The sequence below is a fragment of the Lissotriton helveticus genome, chromosome 10 (assembly GCF_964261635.1).
Source record: "Lissotriton helveticus chromosome 10, aLisHel1.1, whole genome shotgun sequence".
In the NCBI taxonomy this organism is placed as follows: domain Eukaryota; kingdom Metazoa; phylum Chordata; class Amphibia; order Caudata; family Salamandridae; genus Lissotriton; species Lissotriton helveticus.
In genome coordinates, this window is record NC_136071.1 from 445588761 (window position 1) to 445610924 (window position 22164).

The 22164-nt window shown below is 48.9% G+C and overlaps 1 protein-coding gene across 1 annotated transcript in view; it reads left to right on the forward strand.

Moving 5' to 3' along the window:
- The window catches only part of IFT140 (intraflagellar transport 140), a 1386753-nt gene that overhangs the window by 722241 nt on the left and 642348 nt on the right, over positions 1-22164 (forward strand). The window contains exon 15 of the mRNA XM_078662938.1: positions 15699-15832. Within this exon, the coding sequence (XP_078519064.1) occupies positions 15699-15832 (134 nt within the window). The remainder of the gene's footprint in view (positions 1-15698; positions 15833-22164) is intronic.

Sequence of the window (22164 nt, forward strand, 5' to 3'; positions counted from 1 at the left end):
GCTCAAGACTCATCTTTTTCCCCAATGATTCATGCTTACTCTTAACACTGATCTTCTGTCTCCCCCCCCCCCCCTTTTTGCTTGCCCTCGGCCCGCTGAACTGAAGAGATAGGGTTCCTAGCGCTGGGATACCTCAGGGTGACTACGCGCTCTACAAAAATAAATAATAATAATAATAATAATCTAATACTAACGTGTCTCTTTCAGATGCACAAGTTACTACTTGTGTAACGATATATCTGTAAGAGACATTAGTTAGTATTAGATTCCTTACCGACCCACCCATCCTCCCCGTTCTGCGAACCAATATCTAGGGTTAGGGTTGTCCCCTTTCAGGGCCCTAGTTTCAATGGCACCAGTGTTGGTTTTTAACATGGCTCTGCGTTTCTGGCGCGGAAAAGCTGTGTCTAAGAACTGACGTCAGCACGCAGAGGCGGCGTCTAAGTACTCCGACGACGTCATCACGGCGCCCACGACGCCGACGACGGACGCGGGGCCGCAGACGACGCCTACCGACGCGCAAGGGTACTGCTACGCAAAAGTTTCCGGATCCAGTCTGACGCCTGGGGTTATTCTAAGGTAAGGAATCTAATACTAACTAATGTCTCTTACAGATATATCGTTACACAAGTAGTAACTTGTGCATTTAGTTGCATACACACATCGTCCGCTAGAGTGCGCCGCAAACTTTTATTAGATCTTAGACCCAATGAATGTCCCCTTTAACTAAACGTGCTGTTGTTTGAAAGTTAAAAGTACAGTTCCTCTGCACATTCTTTTAGTTGATTCAAGCTTTGACATCTGAATAATTGATTTTTTTGTAATCAAAACCGATCCGACATCATCTTCGAGTAAGCACTATTTAAAACTGAATGTATGGCTGCAGTGCAAACATTTGCCGTTTACTTGGCCTCTTCGAACAAGTGGTCTCTACCGGAAGTGGTTCCCAGTGTACCGTATGTATTATTAACATATACAGAATTCCTTCAGGAGTAGATGGTAGTGGCCACATTTTGACAAAATTAATAAATAAATTAAACTTAACTTTTACGCCATTGTAGTCATTTTATGTATGCGTTCGGACAGTCTAGTCTGTCCTCCGCGTCTGTGCGTTTTCTACCACTTACTTTTAAGCCTTGTTTCATAGGCCCCTGAAGTGTATACGTGCGCAGGGTCCCAAAAGCCCTTAAGATGGCTCTGCTAGTGTCTCAGTATGCAGAACGTTCTCAGCTGTTTCTGGTGAATATTTGTAACTGCAGATTCCTCAACTTTTGACTATTCCCCTGGCATTAGAGTGAATCCAGAAACTTTTCAGCAACATCCTTGCACGCTGACAGGTGATGTCGTGTGCGTCCGAACCGCTGTCTTTCTGCTCCGGGAAGTGACGTGCGGGCGGCTTATTATGGGCACCTATGGGCATCAGTTCCTTTCTTTTGGCGCCACCAGATGCGGATCCGGATCCACATCTAGTTTCTGATCGAGACAGTTCTGTCTGAATTCATCACAAAAGCGAAACCAGTGTGCAAAGGAGATGCCCCTCCCCCCCCCCCCCCATAAAATACAGTTTGTAAGCTTTGCATGGACAGTCGCAAACATGTTGTGAAAGATCCCAATCGGGTATGTCTTGGGTGCTTGGTATTGGAAAATAACTCCAAGGCCTGTGGTGACTCTGCCCAGAGGAACTCAGGCCTTAGGGGCCCATGAGTGTAAGCTTTATGTCACCAAACACCAAAAGACTCAATGTTGTGATCAGTCGAGTTGTTCCTGCGGCAGATCTCAGTCACGGTCAAAGTCATCAGGTAAGTCACTAAAAGAATCACAAGAAGTCCTGTTGGAACTCGACCCTTTCCGACAGCCAGGCCCAGCTCCAGGATTTTTTTTTTGGGTAGGCCAAGGGTGCTTTCGGGGTGGCCACTGCAGCAGTCACGGCCGGCATGAGGGGGGGGGGGGGGGGGGGGGGGTCGCGATGGGATTTAATTTAATAATATTCATTTTAATTAATCAGCATGGAGAAGGACAGAGTTTGCATGACTGGTTTGAGGGGCGGCCCCAGAGTGCCGACCAAATAGTCTTTACGCACTCAGGAGTGAGCACACCACTCCTCCCCCGCCCACCCGCAACCAAACATAAAATGGTAATAACTGAAAGTTATTACCATTTATTGTTTCTGCTTCTCGTACTGCGAGAAAGCAGTACGACAACGCTCCTCTGCCCTAGTGTAGGAGCTGCCCCTGCACTGCGGGCCCAATTTGTTGCTTCTGGAGGTAGCCTACAAGCCCTAGATTACATCATATCTACTTGCAAATAGTCACCATGATAGAACGGATTGCTTCTGTGTGTACACAGAACATGTGAAGACTTATTTGAAAGTAAGAACAATGTCTGGACCCAACTGCAAACCCTCAAATTCCAGCAGGCCAGGCTTCAACACAAGTACTTGAATGCCAAGCATATTATAATAGTTCAAGATTAAGGAAGTCCCTATTACCACACAAAAGCCTTGACATCATTGTATTAGAAAGCCTGGCTATTTACTTGTTGCAATTTGTCCAACAGTTATTGCTCTGCACAAATTTAACTTGATACATTCTACTTTCTTGTCATTCTTTTGCGATGTACTTTCAAAGATACAAATTCTTGAAAAACAGTAACACATTTGAAAAAAGGGAAATGAGTATTTTATGAAAACTGCCAGCAGTTTTCACACCGACCATTTGAAAACTAGCAGTCTAGTCATAGAGGTAACCTTCTATTATTCTTTGAAAACTCATGCAATACAGGAGAATGAGACACCCATCCAGTTGCTGAATTGCACACTGTGATACTAGAAATCCTGGGATCAATCCTGGCTTCCATGTTTTACCAAATTGTGTGATCCTAGCCAAACCTTTATTTCCATGAGCCTCCTTTATTCATCATCACATAAGAGGGCACCTTCAAATACATGTGTTATAGATGTGCACTGTACAAAACACATTTTCTGTGAGAACAAGCCTGAGCACTCATACATCATTTGATGTATGAGTGCTCGGGCTTGTTCTCACTTGTAAGGTAGATCCCTGGGGGTCATATATCGGAGTGTGGGTGATTCCCCCCTCCCTTGAGCACCATAGCAACTATTTACAAATTAGGATAATACCACTAAGAGTGAGCACCAACACCACAAAGGGCCCTATCGCCCAACACAGAGTTTATTTAAAAACACATTTTCTGTTTGATTTAGTCTACTATAATAGTGCTTCATCTGCACTAAGACTCTAAGCCACAAGTAAGGCACACATAACAACAGACTTGCCTTTTAGTTTACCACGGGCCATATGTACAACCGTTTTTTGCATTCGTAAATGGGCAATTGGCCCGTTTGCAACTGCAAAAAAGGGTGTTGGTATGTACAAACGCTATTGTGCAAGACTGTATTAGGAAGGGGGCTTCCAAGGGCGCCCCTTCCTAATAGGGAGCCGTATTTGTATGTATCATTGTTTTGCAACCGCAATTGCAAATCACTCGCAGTTTACCACCTACTTCAAGTGGGCGGTAAGCCACTCGGAAAGAGGAAGGAGTCACCAGGGGATCCCTTCTCTTTGTGAATGGACGCAAAAATATTTTTTAAGAGCAGGCAGTGGTCCCACGGACCACTGCCTGCTCTTAGAAAATGAAACACACGTTTAATTTTTCTTTTTGAAATGTATCCAATGTAAGGTCCCTTTGATGGGAAGAAGAGGTTTCTGAGGTGGGAGTATAAGGCAAGTAACACTACTCAGCCTCCCTCATTGACAGTCTTCAGAGAGAATCTCTCTTCATTACTACCTGCAGAGACCCCGGACTCCGCTGCACACTCCCTTCCTGGCCTGATTATCAATTTTCTACCATCCATCTCCCGCGCACCTTAGCTCACAACTGACTTTGGGCCCCAGCCCCATATCAGCCGCCATCCGACTCCATTTTCATTATTCCAGGTAAAAAACATTAGGAAACTTACCCTCAAACTTAAATCATTGAATATAACAGTAAAGAAAATGAGCACACACTTTAAAATATATACCACAGAGGCCCAAATGACCCAACTTCTAATTAAATAAACAAAAACAGAAAGGCCATGACAGGGCCTGCTTTAGAGCTGGTGCAAAAGTCTTTTGGTGCCCCACCACTGATATCTTTCTCGATATCTTTACTACCACCCTCCACCAGTGCCCTTCATCTCTCCATAGCCACTACCCCTCATGACCTTCTCCTCGGATGTCTTTACTGCCACCCTCCACAAATTTATATCTGCCCTAACAAACTCTTTATAGCAACATTAGAATAATGAAAGACTGGGGAAATATTAACTACACAAAAAAAGAAATTCTAATTATACCTTTCAGGTTTGTATGCGGCTCTTTGATGACAGTTCATAGTCACTGTCCTGTTAGGATTGTAACTTCTGAACTGCAAGTAACAAAAGGATCTCTGTAACCAAGGCAGTAGCCCACTGAGCTATCCACATAAACTACAGTTTATCTGCATTTCAAAACTACCAACAGTCAAAGGGTTGATCTCCAGCAGGATCATTAATCACCAGAGTTATCTGGACTTTTTTACTGTTGTCTTGCATTCGTGTCAAAGAAAGGATTTGTCCCCTTCGCTATGCCCCTTTTCTACCTGCACGAGTGGGCGGAGGCACAGCCCACCTTTCTAAAAGGAGATGCCTGATTGGGCCTGGGCTCTTTCTCACAGCCCCCCCAATCATTCAACTCCTAGAAGAAGAAAAATAACGTTCAGAGGAACATTTTACATTTCAGTGGCCATTTTCTGTTGGCCCCTTTTTGCATGGTTTCCCCCTACTTTTTGCCTGATGTTGATCCTCTTTGACTAAGTGTGCCCTGGGTTCCTGCCAACCGGTACCCAGGGCCTTTGTTCTTTCCCTAAAACTGTTCTGTTGCAAACCCCATTTGCAACTCTTTGGCCACATGTAAGTCCCTTGTAAAAGGTAGCATGGGTTCCAAGGGCACTGTGACCATGGAAGTTCTCTTAAAACTGCAGCACATATTGTGCCACCCTCAGAGGCCATATACCTTAAGACACACACACTGCCATTGCAGGCTGCGTGTTTTGGTGCAGACAAAAGTGAAGAGTCGATATTGCACACATCCCTGTGTGCCATGTATACAACCACTGCCTATGGTATAGGTAAGCCACCCCTCTAGCAGGGTGTTCTATACCACTGGTGAGGGTACAAGAACATGAGCACAGTACCCCTACAGTGTCTAAGTCCATTATTAGATATTGTTAATGCAGTAAAGTCATAAAGAATATATGGTCTTGAAGTTTGTCATTACGAACTCCACAGCACCATATTGGCTTTGCTGAAACCTGGGAAGTTTGGTATCAAACCTCTTAGCACATTAAACCCACACTGATGTCAGTGTGGGATTTAATGCCAAATGCACTCAGAGGGCATCTTAGAGATACCCCCTGAAAAACAACTTGACTCTAGTGTCCTGGCTGACTGGCTGCTGTCCAGCTGCCAGCCCCAGACATGTTTCTGGATGCCTGGGTCGAGAGCCTCCCGCTCTCAGGGTCCTGAAACATAGCACTTCCTGGGCAATGGTGCCAAGCCTCCTCCCCCAGGATGGGTAGGGTCCACGAAGGGGAAGCTTTAAAGGCTTGCTGTCTTTGTGAGCTGACCCAGCCTTTTGCTTCTCCCAGCAGTCTGGCCCCCACCATTTCTGACCCCCACTTTGGAAGGAGAATCATCTGGAACCCAAGATAGGAGGAGAAAGGTGCCCACTTTGCCAACCCCACCGCTAAGGTGGAGGAGGTGAGGCGAAGCATAACTCTCATTCCCTGCCATCTTGAAGATGGGAGGACTCAGCTAACCACTGGAGGGTGGCATAATAGGGGGTGTACCCACCCCAAGGAAGGGACCCCTTGGTCCCGACCTGTACCTACCTGAAACGCCCTTAAATTTAGTATATTAGGGGGCAACCCCGAACCTTGCCTCCTCAGGTGGATGCTGCTAATTGTCTATAGGGCTACTCCTTACCATTTACTTTCACCTACCACCAACCTTAAGCCAGCTGATATAGGAACATCTGTCTGTTTTACAGCAGGAAGTGCAGGCCCTTTGGCCAAAGGAGTCATAGAGAGGGTCCCTGCTCCAAGGCACTGGATGTTACTCCTGCTATTTTTTTGTTCCCAAGAAGGACAGAGGCCTGTGTCCTATGCTAGACCTATGCCCTCTGAATGCATTCCTGTGAAAAGAAAAAACTCTGGTTGCTCTCCTAGGCTGAAGTCCTGTCTTCCCTTGACCCTGGAGACTGGATGTAGCGTTGGACCTGCAGGTTGCTTATTTCCACATCCCCGTCCTGCAGGCCTAGACAGGCACTATCTGAGGTTCATGGTGAGGCAATGGAATTTTCAGTCAGTAGTGCGCCCCTATGACTTCGCCAGTGTCCCTTGTGCTTTCACACATGATGGTGGAGGTAGCAGCCCATCTTCGGTGGTCAGAGTCCGAGTCTTCTCCTACCTCGATGGCTGGATGCTGTAGGCAGGCTCAATCCAGGCAGTCATCACTTATATCCAGACTACAGCGAACCCTAACATCATTGGGGTTCCCTATCAATATGCTGACGTCACACCTGACCCTTTTGCAGTCACTCCCATTCATTGGGGCTATTCTGTATACGTTGCCATTACCTGGCTTTCCTTTGAGCGAAGAGTCTAGAACATTAGGACTATTATCATAATGTTTTAACTTCTGTCCTGGACCTCAGTGGGAATGACTCTGAGGCTTCTGGGTCTGCTGGCCTCCTGAATCGTGCTGGTGAAGCATGCTAGTTGGCATTTGCAGGCTCTGCCGTAGGATCTGAGGTTCCCGTGGGCACAGTACCAGGGTGATCTGTGTGACTATGGGCAGATTTCGGAGGAGACTGCAATAGACCAGCAGTGGTGGTTGCTGGACTGCGTTGGATTCGATGGAGTGGAAAAGGCAAGACAGTGCAGGAAAGGACCATCTATTGCTGTATCATTCACAGCATCAGAATCTTCTACACACTGAATTAAAAACTGCCCCAAAAGTTTGCGAACTCATTCCACCTAGTACAAAGCTAATTCATTGGCAAGCGAATGTCTCTCCTGGACGTCTGTCAGGCTGCAATCGGGGGGTTGCTTTATATATACACCGAGCATTACTGTCTGGACGGCCAGGTCCATAGCAATGGATTTAACTTATTCTTTGGAGTTTTAGAGTGGACTATTCCCAAGGCTGGTGGGTCTTGAGATCTTTATATGTGTTTCCTATACTTGGTGTAGACAGTGTCTTCTTGCAGCTGCTTTCCCCAACAGTGGTGATTCCAATAGCATTGGGGGGGGGGGGGAGGGGGCGTCCTTTAGGGATTGCAAATCTGTGTTGTGCTACTTGTATACATAAATAAATTGCCTCTTGTTTTTTTTATTTTTGAGAGTCTGGGTGGTTTCCAATGGGAAGTAGGGCATGTCATCTCCCCTAGCCCATGTAATCTTATGTCTTTAGTGTTCTGTCTGCTGGTTGCAGCGTTTGCTAGTGGTCTGTTGCTCCTGGGGGCCTTGTCTTGCGAGCCCTTAGCCAATCCTTATGTGTGCACCCAATTAAACCTTTTTTTTTTTACTTTATTTTCCATTTTCTAAACAAAAAGAAAAAAAAAGCAATAAAGAGGAAAATATACAATATGATTGCAATATGAAAACATTACATGACATATACCCCAAACCTGAAAATCATATTCATAAAACATAATTACAAATCTTTAGGACCGAAGATGAATACGAAAAAAGATTGTATATATATATCATGCGATACGTGTACACTAACCACACCAAATATACAATACTCAAAGAAAGAAGCAATAAAAATACAATATTTCAGACAATAAGCAGACTATTAAACTAGAAGACCAAAAATCAAATAGGTGGATGCACAACCTCAACCCTGCTGTAGCCACCCCCAACTCCAAGGGGAGCTACCCTATACCGGAAGGGGTAATGCCAGACTGTAACTGAGAATCCGGAGTCAGCCGGAGTCGGGAGACGTAGTCCCTGTACGGGCCCCAGATGTCAATAGGCCTGGAGGAAGCGGGGAGTAAGGTGCTGAATTCCTCGCAGTTCACGTTGCAGAATGCTAAGCTGTTCAGCCAGACGCGAAGGGTAGGTGCGCGCTTGGAGCCCCAGAGCAGTGCTATCTCCCTTTTGGCTAATAGAAAGCCTAGAGCCGCTAATTTACGCACCTTCTTTGGGAAGTGTTCAACATACCCCAACAGCGCTATCTCGGTGTGGGTAGGAGTGGGATGGACAGTATATCACCAAGAGTGGAATGGATGTCCGACCAGTACTGGTGTATTTTGGGGCAGGTCCATGACAAATGTGCGAAATCAGCAAAAGGGGCAAGACATTTCAAGCAATGATGAGGACGGGATCTGTCAATTCTGTACGCTCGGGCCGGAGTGAAATACATCCTGCGAAGGAATTTGAACTGAATCAGTTTGTGGCGGCTATTCAATGAAACGTCTGTTGTGGTTTTACAGCAATATGCCCATTGATCATCAGAGATAGGCCCACCCAGATACTCCTCCCATGCAGCCCTAAGTCTAGTGTCATTGATTGGTATGAGTGCCCCACATTGTTTGTACAATTTAGAGATCAGGTGCGCGTTGGAGGGGCTCTGAATCACCAAAGTGAGGGGGGGTGTCTCATCAGGTGCCAAAGGAAAGGAGGAATAGCCCGCTCTCAAAGCAGAGCGGATCCGGGAGAGAATGAATGTGTCCATGAAGGAGCGGTCACCAAACCGAGCCTCCTCCGATGCTGAGAATACATGTCCCTCTGGGAATAAGTCCCCAAGAGTGTGTATGTTGAATTTTGCCAAGGTGCGTTCAACCAAGGCTTCCCCCGTAATGGGGAGAAGAGAAGCATTGGGAAGGGGGAGGGCCGGTGAATATAGCAGATCAAGCCCCAAATACGTACGCAGCCGGATCCAAGCCCAGCATGTAGTGGAGACAGTTTGGATGTAGTGGGGATCACGGGGAAAACCAGTGGGGAGCAATGTAAGGAGTTTTCTCGGGAGGACCAGATCCGCCTCTGGCCGTAAATATGGAATGCGTACATCTGCGTGGAACCAGGCATAAGCGTAGGTGCATTGCGCAATTAAGTAATACAAATAAAAATCCGGAACACCCAGCCGCCCTCTGTCCGGTGGCAGAGTCAATACCTTCCAGCTGACCCGGGGAGTTCGGTCACCCCATACCAGGCGAAGCAGCAGAGTGCGTAGTTGCGTGAAAAATACCTTGGTTAAAGGAACAGGGATATTATTAAAATAATATAAGAAGCGGGGCAACACTATCATCTTAATAATAGTGATTCTACCCGCCATGGATAAGGGCAAGCGAAGCCATCGGGAGACCTGTGATTCCAACTGGTCAATAGCGGAGCCATAGTTAAGACGGATCAATGCTGCAGTGTCTAAATGGATGTGGATACCCAGGTACTTAGTGGAATCGGAACACCATTCTAACGGAAATTCAAATGACCAAGGCGTAGTGCAGGCCGTAATCGCGAAAATGACTGATTTGTGCCAATTGATATGGAGTCCAGAAAACGTGCCAAAGCGTATAATTTCACGGATCAAGGATGCCAAATTATCTCGGGGCTGTCAGACGTATAATACCATGTCATCCGCATACATGGACATCAACAGCGGGCCGGTACGGAAATGCAACCCGCGCTGGAGGTGGTTCTCTTGAAACTGCCTAGCCAAGGGGTCCATGGCCAATATGAATAAGAGAGGGGAGAGGGGGCAACCCTGCCTAGTGCCTCTTTTTTTTTTTTGTTGGTGTTCAACTGTTTATTGCAAGTTTCACACGGTACACAGCTGTTTCACCTACAACCCTGGGGCCGGCAGCATGTAAGTATGGGCATTGATCAGGTGTGTGATGGGATAACACAGCCATGGTACCGACAACCTGGAGGCCCGGTGGCGTTCAGCATTAGTGTACATGTCTCAGAGTGCACCGAGTGCAGTACGAAATTAGCCCGTTGGCACAGTTGAACCTTTTGTGTCTAGAATATCATGAAGAAACATGCGTATAATGTAAGAACATTTTTCCAAAAAGAAATACCAAATAAACAAAATCGAACAATTGCAATATGGCATGATGGTGCATAAGGTGTCACTCCAGTCACATTCGTCAATGGTATCATATCTCAGTCCTACTTCAAGTGCTCGACCAATAGGGGAATGAAAACCCACGTCAGGGGGCAATGTCTACCGTGGTCACTCAGGACCGCACATCTACTCAACGCCATCAATCGTGCACGTATGTAGGGCACTGCACCAGACAATGAGGGACCCAACCAAGAAGGGGGGGAAGGGGCATATAGGCAAGTGCGCATCCAACCAGTGGTCATCCATCGGGCAGACTCCCATCCCTCAGCCAATACCCTCCGGGGCCCTCTCAGGAGCTGGTGTATCCTGAGTACCTCCAATGGTGCTTGCTATATATGTACGGTATGGGCCCCAGATGTCGACCGGCCGTGATGTGGAGGGGACCATTTCAGAGTATTCAGTGCTGTTTAGGTTGCAGTGTGCCATGCTCCGAAGCCAGGAGCTGTGAAGGGGAGGACGCCGATCGCACCATCTCAGCGCAACTTCTCGTTTGGCCAGTAAAAAGCCCAGGGCCGCTAGTCTGCGCACTGCCTTCGGGAAGTCCGCAACATAACCCAGCAGAGCAATTTCCGATATTGGGGCCAGTGTTAGATGGAGCATGTTGCCAAGTGTCATGTGTATCTGGGACCAATAGTCATGCAGGTTCTGCCTAGTGCCTCTTGATAGGGGGAAAGGGTCAGATAACGCACCGTTAAGACGCAACCGGGCAGTGGGCTTAGTGTATAACAGAGTGACCGGGGCTACAAAGCACTCAGGCATTCCCATTCGGCGCATGACTGAAAGAAAAAATGGCCATTCGAGGGAGTCGAAGGCCTTTTCCGCATCCAAAAGGATCGCGGCGTCCGAGGTAGAGGGATCAATACGGTGCAACACCGTGAATAAGGTACGGAGATTAAGGGAAGTGGATCTGTGCAGGACGAAACCAGATTGTACCGGGGAGATGATGGATTCCATCAGGAGCGACAGTCTAATTGCGATGACTTTGGCTAAGATCTTGTAATCTAGATTTAACAGTGACAGTGGTCTGTACGATCCACATCGCATGGGATCTTTCCCAGGCTTTGGCAATAGAATGATTACAGCTTCACGAAATGTTGGGGGGAGGATGCCAGTCTCTAGGGACTCCGCATAAACCTGGACCAAGCGCGGGACCAGAAGGTCCTTGTACGCTTTATAAAAATCTGCCGAAAAGCCATCCAGACCGGGGGCAGAAGACGCACGAATGGCATCGATCACCTCAACGATACTGTCAGTGGTAATGGGGGTCAGGAGGAACTCTTGCATATAGCGTTCCAGATACACCAGAGCAACTTCAGATAGATAATCTTCCTGACCACAGAGATCTCCGGGAATGCGCGAAGTATAAAGGGTCTTGTAATATGTAAGAAACAGGTCAAAGATCGCGGGGGTAGAATAAACCGGCGAGTCGTCAAGTCCCGTCATCGAGACGATGCACGTAGGGCCTCTGAGGGGGGCGTAGCGTATTGGCCAAGAGGCGACCGGGTCGCTCGCCCTCCCCATACCTCCGAGCCACGCAATGTTTATTTAGGAACAACAGCTCCCTATCAGCCGCATCCCGGAACCCAACACACAGCTCCAGGCGGAGAGCAGTAAGCGAGTCAGAGGGGGAGACGAGTAGCTCACGGTCTGCTGCGGCAATTTTCTTTTCCATCTGATCCAAAGTGGTACGCAGATCGCGAAGGACCCCGGTATGTTTAGCTATGCAAACTCCCCTAATGTACGCCTTAAATCCCTCCCATAAGACCGCCCATGTGTCGACAGTGCCCGTGTTAAGTTCGAAATAATCTTCTATGGCCTGTCTTACTTCTTCATTGAAAACGGGGTCCAGCAAAGCCCTCCCGGGGAAGCGCCATTGTCTCTCATAACCCCCTTCCCGGGGAATAAACAGTTGAAGAAGAACCGGGCAGTGATCGGAAAGAGTACGGGGAGAGTCTGTAATGATCCCAACCATCCAGCAACTACAGGGGAGACCAGCCAGTAATCAATCCTGGTCCAGGTGTTGTGGAACCCAGAGTAGTGAGTGTAAGCAGGCTGTTGTGTATGCAGGTGGGATTCAATGTCCACTAAGGAATATTGCGTGCAGCTCTCACGAAGGGCCTGACGGGAATGGGGCTTGGAGTCGGAAGTGGAGGCCGTGCTGTCTCTAAAATAGTCCAGGAGAAGGTTAAAGTTCCCTCCCATTATCAGCAACCCTGTGTCAACAGTGAGGAGATGGGTCAACAAGGAATGATAGAACGAGGGTGAATCAGCGTTCGGGCCATACACACAGACAAGTGAAACCCTATGACCCATTAGTTGACCAGTGACAACCAGGAACCGGCCCTCGGGGTCTCGCAGTGTGGCATGGTGTGCAAACTGAATTCTTTTGTGTACAAAAATAGCGACGCCACGTGAATAAGAACTATAAGCAGAGAAATACCTGTGTGGACCCCAACCGGAGGCCATAGAGTTGGCGCCGGTGTCGGCCAAGTGGGTTTCCTGCATAAAGAGGACATCAACCTTATGTCTAGCTACATAATTCAAAACTTGACGGCATTTCCTATTATTATTCAGACCACGAACATTCCACGTTAACAACATAAGCCCGGAAGGACCGGGGACATTACCTAACTGCACCTTGTATGCGATACAAAGGAAGGGGCGTCCGTGCAATAGCGTACCACATGCTGAAAAACAATCCTCCTAAGCAATAAACTAAAATACTCATCCAAAAACAAAACACAACCCCCACACCACCCCTCACCCACCATCTCACTACCCAGAAAGAGGAACACCCTAACCTTACCACCCAAAAAACAAACCATGGAGGCTTTCACCATAGGGCATGGCAACGCCACGCCGGTCGGGCAACCCAGCAATCGAACATCAGAACTATCAATAGTGGATAAATATGCAAACAAGCCAAAGTATACAAAGTACTGTTAAAGCCGATGAACAAAGCAAGCCTGAGCTCAGCCATTCCCCGTCTGGGAGAAGAGGTCCACGCTGGTTTGTGAGGACTGAGTCGGTGGAGAGCGGGACCGGGGACTGCCAGACGCCCCACCCCTATTGTTCTTATAGTGTTGGGAAAATTCCTGTGCAGCATGTGGGGTGTCAAAGATCCTTGGCCGACCATCAATGTCAACCTTGAGACGAGCCGGATACAACATACCATATCGGAGCCCCAGGTTGCGAAGCATGGACTTGACATTTTGGAACTTTCGCCTGGCCTCCTGCATCATTACCGTGAAGTCCGGGAAGAAGGAGAGATTGGATCCCTGCCACTGAATCTCGCCCCTTTCGCGGGCCACGCGAAGGGCAGTGTCTCGATCCCGGAAGTTCATGAGTCTAGCAACAATTGGTCTGGGAGGCAGGCCGGGCTTGGGGCGGGGGCCCAAGGATCGATGAGCACGTTCAACCACAAAGCCTTGGGTGAAGGATTCTCGTCCGAATAAGTTGGACAGAAGCTGTTCTACGAATGTGTCTCGTCGGCCCGTGGCTGTCGTCTCCGGCACACCCAGAATACGTATGTTGTTGCGACGCCCCCGGGCTTCCAAGTCCTCGTTCTTAATGGCCACTTCCTTTAGGATCTTCTCGACTCTCTCCAGTCTCTTCAAAGAAGAGGAGGCCCCATCCTCAAGGTCCGAAAACCTGGACTCCACCACGTCCAACCTGCTATCATGACCCTGGATCTTCCCGTTCATGTCAGCCAGCTTCTTATCCAGGTCGTCAAAGCGGGCGTCAAGGGCCTTGAATCCAGCCCTCATCCCAGCTATCATGGCAGCAGCCAGGTGGGACGAGTCCGTCTCCGCCTGATGAAGCGAGGCCTCAGCGGACGCACCCGCCGCCGACTCCGAGGTGGGATCTGGAGGTTTGTCGAACTGGAGTTTGGATTGCCTGGGGTCCTTCTTGACCATCGTGGCGAGACCGCTACATCCAACTTGCGTTAAAAAAATACGACCCAAAGGACCACCGCCAGGCGGCAGGAGCGGCGGTGGACCTCAGGTCCCCAAGTCCGGAGCAAAGAACACCCACGTGGACAGGAGAGCAGGAAACGCCGGGGGGATCAACAGCGTGTCAACTATGGCAGATGCCCCACCGGAGAAAGCAGCAGGTAGGGTCAGCAGGAGGGGCCGCCGCCACGGTGAATAGCGGCGAAGAGAAGGTCACGTGACAGTCCCCTATGGCAATCCACGTGCAGCAATGGTTGTCGTGCAGCTGTGTCACCAGCAGGATCCGAGGCGCAGAGTGGGCAAAAAAGCAGGGGCAGCCATCCGTACTGCATGCCCAGCCATCCCGGACCTAATCACGTAGTTAAACCCCTTTGGCGCACACAAGGGAGGCCCCAGCACTGGAAGAAAATGAAGAGCAATAGAGCCCCCAGTCCCACCGGCCATAGAGCGACCCCTCGGGCGCTGAAAGGGGGGGAGCTCGAACGCCCCTAAGCCCTGGCCCACCGTCAAACCCCGACCCCCACCCAATCCCCAGGGCTCCTCGCCCGCCGCCCGCAACCAAGTCCGGCCAGCTCAACAAATCCAAGCCCCGGCATATGCAGCGCAGTAGGCCCAAAAGGCCCGCAGGGCCGCGCTGACCACGGGGGCCCGGCAGGAAAGAGGAGACCGGGTAGCGGGACGCGGGAGCAGCCTCCGGGGCAGGCGGGCGCAGGGAAAGGCAGCCGGGCGGGAGGGCAAATAGGGCGAGGGCTCACCTTAACCGCAGCACGAATGGGGATCTGGCGGGAAGGCCCAGTGCGGAGCCCGGCGGCATCCGGCTCCGACGCTGCCTCAGGTTCACTCTCTCCCCAACAGCGGCAGCAGACTGTTGCCCGGGGCCCTGCGATCATCGGGGGAGGATATTGGCGGCTGTGAGGGCTCTAGCAACGCGGATCAGGGCACCTGGAATCGCCCGACCGGCGGAGCTCTATTCGGATGCGGCCATCTTGGTCGCCCCGAAGCCACGGCCCCCCCAATTAAACCTCTAATGGTGCATGTCAATGCCATGGGGTTGCCATCTTCCTCAGTAGAGAATTCCAGCCTTTTATTTATGTTTTGAGATTCTGGACTGACCAGGGTCCAGTGTTTGAAAAATAAGTTTTGTGAAAGCCTCTGTATTATTTTTTGTATCATAGCTATTCTATCTCTTTTTACATGAATAATCATTTAGGAATATTTTCGCCACCCCTACCTAAAACACTGATTTCTTTTTTAATTTTTTTTTCCAGTCTTATATTTCTTAGGGGAAAAATACTGAATTTTGTTGCCTTTCCCAGTCATTTTTACTGGCTATGACATGAAAAATGCATGAGAAATACTGACTAAGTGGCAACCTTACTCCCTAGCGTGTGTAACATTGTCTGTTGGCTGCAGGTTCTGTATGGTGTGAAACCTTGAAAAGACTTTCTGCGACCCTGGTGATTGTTACTATCTGGTCTTCTCTTTTAATTTGCAAATGTGACTCTCATAGAGTTAATCTCTTAGTATTTGCCATCCATGCACAGCTGTTGTGAATAATGTTCTCTTGTCAGGCTGAAGGTACACCGGACTCCAAAATGTATTTCTATGATGTGGAGATGGACACAATGACCTTCTTCGATTTCTGGAGTGGCAGGACGGATGGTGTGGAGGCCTCATCCCTCTCTGGGCAAGAGCCAGACTCCAAGTAAGGGATTTCTTTTATTTTGCATCTCAACTTCTTTTATAGCACTTGTATACTTCTTTAGTCCCAGTTAAGCTGACCCTGTCATAAACAGTTGTTCTGTAAAATATGCATAGTGACTGAACTGTAGATGTTCCACCTCGAATCATTTCTGCAGCCTCATGCTGAGCAAGCAAACAGGCCAGTTTGTAGCAGTGATCCATAACCAATACCCAATGCACAATCACTGCCTAAGTTCAGATGAGTTTACCAGGCACCTACAATGTACATCTCCCTGGGTCTTTGTTGCCTTTCTGTTTTCTGGGTGAGAGAATAAATCATTTGTAGCCAATCTTCTGATGGGAACAGTTTCTTCTTCCCAATGGAAAGCAGCAAAATTATAGAAAATGTGTATTAGCAGTCAGCTGCCACTTTTTGATCAAGAAGCACACTGTTGCAGAACGTACATTTCTATCACAATGCAGTCAGAACGACTGAAAACAAAGCCAATCAAAAGTGCCATTCACAAAAACCTACAAACAGTCAACTCTCATGGAGCCATGATATTAGTCTTTTGTTGGGATAGGGATGCAGCCTTTTGCACTGAGGTACATTTCCTAGCATGCAAATTCTGCGATTTAATTTACTTATGGAAAACTGATGAAAATATAGAAGGTGTCAATTTTCTCTGTTTTGGCTTGTTATATGTTCCGATTTGAAGTGTACTTGCTCTGCACATTTGTACTTTGTAATGCACTATAAAGACCTCAGGTAGACAAATCTAGTGAAGGCAACTTCTGGATGTCATGGGTTTTCATGCAACAGTTGCTGATGTACATGAGAACAGTCTCCTACAGTTTCTGTGACACAGCCTCAGAATCTCCATGCCTCCAAGGCAATGTAACTCTTCAATGGTGTTAGGCTTCACAAGACAACAGCCATGCAAATAGAGACCCCCTCATGAGTACCATCTCTGAGCTCTGTAAACTGTGACATTCTTCATCTTCAAAGGAGGGTTCCATTGTTAGTGCTTTCCTGGAACCCTCTAGCGAATAAATTCCTCCAGACACAGCATATACTCATATTATCATCTCCTTAGGAGCTACAACCCCCCAATGATAACCTGAATCTTTTTAGGACCCTATGTTTGTGGAAATATTTAATCTGACAGTCCGACTTACAGAGGTCGTATAGTTCTCCATTCTGATAGATACATCTGCCGTGTGGATTCCTCACCTTGTGAATATCCCCTTGCGTCAGCAACATTCGGAAATTCTTTTTGTAGCTTCGCGCCGACGTGGATCCGGACGTCACAGAGGCACGGCACCGCTCGCGACTCCGCTGACGTCACCGACGCCTATAATAGGCCCACGCCGGCGTGATGACATCAGTTCCCTTTTTTCCGCGTCGTCGACGCTAACGGTTTTCTGGGATCGTACTGTAGCTTTACAGTAACTTTGTTACTATAATCCTATTACTGTGTCTATCTTTATATTCTTCGAAATGTCGTCGAAGAAAACTGGATTTAAGGCTTGCGGTGAATGTGGCAAGACTATGTCTATCACCGATCCTCATGAATGCTGTGTCTGGTGCTTAAGTTCCGACCATGACGTCGAGGATTGTCCTTGCTGCAAGAAGATGACTCCGAAGGCTTTAAGAGAGAGAGAGACGAAACTCCTCGTGGCAAAACTTAAAAATAAGAAAGTTAAAAAGTCTTCGAAGTCTCGATCTCGACGGTCGAGGTCGAGGTCTCGTTCGAGGTCACGCTCGGAGTCGTCTTCGGCTCACGCTTCGAAGTCTTCGAGGAAGAAGCACAAGAAGAGGAGCCATGAGTCACGTCATCACTCTGAAAAGGACTCTAGTTCAAGACCGAAGTCCCAAGTCAAGCTTCTGAGTAAGGAAGTGGAAGTTTCAGAGTCGGAAGATCATAACTCTGTTGGTGAGGCTTCACATCCGAATTCACCCGATTCTCAGAAGCAGGTCCATTCTCCGGTTCCATCCAATCCTTCTGTTCAGGAGGATGAAGGTGAGGAGCAGGGGGCTGGTGAAGTCGAAGTTCCGGTGCCTGCGGGTTCGTCGACCCCGGTTCCTGGACTCGATGAAGAGGTCGACGTCGTATCGACTCCACCTCCTCAGGAACAACCCAGAGGTCCATATCCTGATTTTCCAACTCCAGGTCAGGATCCTTCTCAGTTCCTGAACGCCATGTTTGGTGTCTATTCCAGGGCAATGTTCCCGTCTGGTGCACCTGTTGGTCCCACGGGTCCTATGGCTTTTAACTTGGGTGTTCCCCAGGCTTATGCCCCTGCACCCTTCATGCCTTTTATGCCGGCTATACCACCGCATTGGCATTTTCCGGCACCTCCTGTGTCGTCCACGTCGAAGCGTACGACGCCGACTCCATCGACGCCGATTCCATCGACGCCGATACCTACGACTCCGAGACAGGATTCTGCTCGACCTCGAGTGAAACGACCTCATCCGACTTCGGGATCGACGCCGGTCCCGACTCCGTCGGAGTCGATTGCGAATCCTTCGACTTCTATCACGAAAGAAAGATCGCGTAAAGAGGCCCAGAGACTTCTGGAGGAAGGAAGATACCAGTATACAGATACTGAGGAAGGAGAGTTACATGATTCTGAAGATCCTTTTGAGGACTTGGGTGAAGCCAGTGGACTTGAACTGCCCCCTGAGTGGGATTTGGCTTCAGTTTCAAATGTTCCTTCGAAAGATGTGGTTCCTTATCACACCGTTATTAAAAAGGCAGCGAGTTTATTGAACATTACTCTGCCCACTGCTGATTATAAACCAAATATTTTAACTGAGGTTCTTCATTCACCCTCTTCTGTTATTGAACCTATGTTACCCTTCAATGATGCCTTATCTGAGCCCATCTATGAAGTATGGAAGAAACCTTTGTCTGCTCCTGCAGTTTCTAGGACAGTGGCGAGGAGGTACAGAGTTCCTCCGGGTGACCCTGAATTCTTGTCAACACACCCCCTACCTGAGAGTTTACTTGTTCAGGCTGCCTGTTCAAAGAGGTCTGCTGGGGCTTTTCCGCAGGTTCCTGGAGATAAAGAATCCAGGAAGCAGGATCAAACTGCTAAGAAAGTCTTCTCTTCAGCCAGTATGGCGCTTAAATCAACTAACGCAACTTGTCTGATGGGGAGGTATATTCATGCCTTGATGGATTCTGTCAAGCAATTGGTTCCGAAAATCCCTGAGGAACAGAGGAAGGATTTTCAGGAGGTAATATCGGACACTCAGGCAGCTGCGAGGCAAGTAATCCAGAGTGGTCTGGACACTGCTGATTCGGTGGCAAGGGTCATGGGCTCATCCGTGGCCACTAGGAGGGCTGCCTGGCTTAAAACTTCAGAGTTCTCTGCGGACGTCCAGTCTGTTTTGATGGACTTGCCTTTTGATGGCTCAGGATTGTTTGGTAAGAAGGCTGATGCTGCCTTGGAACGTTTTAAGGACAGTAGGGCCACTGCAAAATCTTTGGGTCTCCAGTCCAGAGGTACTACTGGAAGACGCTTCAGAGGGTTTGGCAGATCTTCCTTTCGTTCTTACAGACCATCTCAGCAGCAGCCACAACAGTAGTAGAATATGCTGTACAAGTCGTACAGGGGCAGACAAAGATCCCGCCCTAGAGGGCGTCAAGCTTCCTCCTCCTCCTCCTCCTCCTCCCCTTCCCAACCCCCTGCCATCGCAGCAAAGCAGCCCTAGATCCGCCTTTCCGGATCATGTGGGTCCAGTGGGGGGTCGGCTTACACATTTTCTACAAGATTGGGAATTAATAACATCGGATCTTTGGGTTCTCAATCTTGAAGAGAATGGGTATGCACTTCCTTTCCAGGAATTCCCTCCCAATTACCCTCCTTGCCAGGGTTATTGTTCGGAGGACCACCTGCTTCTCCTGCAGGAAGAAGTCCTGGCTTTGTTCCGAAAAGGTGCAATAGAGGTGGTTCCAGAGCAGGAAAGGGGCCAGGGGTGCTACTCCCGGTATTTCCTGATCCCCAAGAAAGATGGCAGGCTTCGGTCAATCCTGGACCTCAGGATTTTGAACCTTTACCTGAAACAGGAAAAGTTCAAGATGCTCACTCTTGCGCAGGTTCTTCAAGCGCTGCTGGAAGAAGACTGGATGGTGTCGATCGACTTGCAAGATGCGTATTTTCACATTCCCATCTTGAAGTCGCACAGAAAGTATCTCCGTTTTACGGTTGGGTCACAACACTACCAGTTTGTGGTCCTTCCGTTTGGTCTTACTACTGCGCCTCGAGTCTTCACCAAGGTGATGGCAGTGGTGGCAGCTCATCTCAGGAGAACGGGGATACATGTGTTTCCGTATCTAGACGACTGGCTGATCAAAGCGGAGTCGCCGAAGAAGGTGCTCCGTCATCTGCAAGAGACAACTCAGTTGTTGCACAGGTTGGGTTTTTCGATAAATGTGCCCAAGTCTCACCTGGTGCCCTCACAGCGCAACCTGTTCATAGGTGCGGTACTGGACACTACTGTGTGTCGTGCATTCCCTCCTCCTCAAAGGATTCGCGACATACAGGAAATGATTCCTTTGTTTTACAGTGGAGCGGTCGCTCCAGTCCTGAAGGACCTTCGCCTGCTCGGTCTGATGGCTTCATGCATTCTGTTGGTCAACCATCCACGCTGGCATATGAGGGTGCTCCAGTGGTGCCTCCGCAGGCAGTGGTATCAGCACAACGGAGATCTCAGGGAGTCAGTGAAGATCTCCAGAGAAACTGCAGCGGATCTGTCTTGGTGGAGCGTGGAAGGCAATCTGTCTCAAGGGAAGCCTTTTCAGATTCCTCCATCGGTTGCCACAGTGATATCGGATGCGTCCACTCTCGGGTGGGGTGCTCATCTGGGGGACCTGGAGGTCAAGGGTCTTTGGTCTCCAGAGGAAAGGTTGCTTCACATCAACCTTTTAGAATTGCGAGCGATACGTCTGGCGCTCAAGGCCTTCCTCCCTTTCCTTCGCGGTCAGTCTGTTCAGGTCCTGACGGACAACACGACCGCGATGTGGTACATCAACAAGCAGGGAGGAGTAGGGTCGCAGTGTCTCTGCAGAGAGGCTCTGCGTCTCTGGTCCTGGGTTCAGGACCATCGGATTTGTCTGATGGCAAATCATCTGGCCGGAGTTCAGAACGTTCGTGCAGACAGTCTCAGTCGGCAGTTCTCTGCCGATCACGAGTGGAGGCTCCATCCGGGGGTAGTTCACAGCATCTTTCAGATGTGGGGGACTCCTCGGGTGGACCTGTTCGCCACTCGCGAGAATGCTCACTGCCTGTCATTCTGCAGTCTCCAGTATCCGATGCAAGGAGCCTTGGGGGACGCGTTTCAGTTGAGTTGGAGCTCGCAACTCCTTTATGCGTTTCCTCCCATACCATTGATTCCTCGGGTTCTGAGGAAAATTCGCCAAGACCGGGCCCAAGTCACATTGATCGCCCCGGATTGGCCAAGAAGGGTGTGGTATTCAGACCTTCTCCACCTCTCCTCTCACCCGCCGCTCCGTCTCCCTCACAGGGCAGATCTCCTCTCTCAGATGGAGGGGCAGGTTCTACACCCCCACCTCCAGACCTTACACCTTCATGCCTGGAGATTGAACGGGGCAACCCGATTTCTTTTTCTCTCCCTCACGATGTGGTGGATGTCATTTTGTCAGCCAGGCGTGACTCCACTAAGTCCATCTATTCTTATAGGTGGTCTAAATTTGTTACTTGGTGCAGGGAGAAGTCTATAGACCCTTTGAGGGCCCATTTATCTGATGTTCTCCAGTTTGCCCTTTCTCTGGCACAGCAAGGGCTTGCTGTTGCCACGGTGAAGGGTTATCTTTCTGCGCTGTCGGCTTTTATCTGTTTGCCTGACCAGCCTGCTCTTTTTAAATCTCCTATAGTTTTAAGGTTTTTGAAGGGCCTCACGAATAAGTTCCCTCCTACCCCTTTTATTGTGCCTCAGTGGGATTTAAATCTTGTTTTGACATTTTTAATGGGTGCTCCTTTTGAGCCTCTTCACAAATGTCCTATGAGGCTTCTGACTTTCAAAACGGTTTTCCTCGTTGCAATAACCTCGGCAAGGAGGGTAAGTGAGCTTCAAGCTCTTAGTCACAAGCCCCCTTTCTTGTCCATTCATGCTGATCGAATGGTTCTTAGGACCAGGGCTGCTTTTCTGCCAAAGGTGGTGACTTCTTTCCACCTTGGTCAATCCATTACCCTTCCTACCTTTTATCCTCCCCCACACCCTTCCAAGGAGGAGGAGAGATTACACCGTCTTGACCCCAAGAGGGCGCTGTCTTTTTACCTGGACAGGACTAAAGACTGTCGTTTGGATGACCAGCTCTTTAT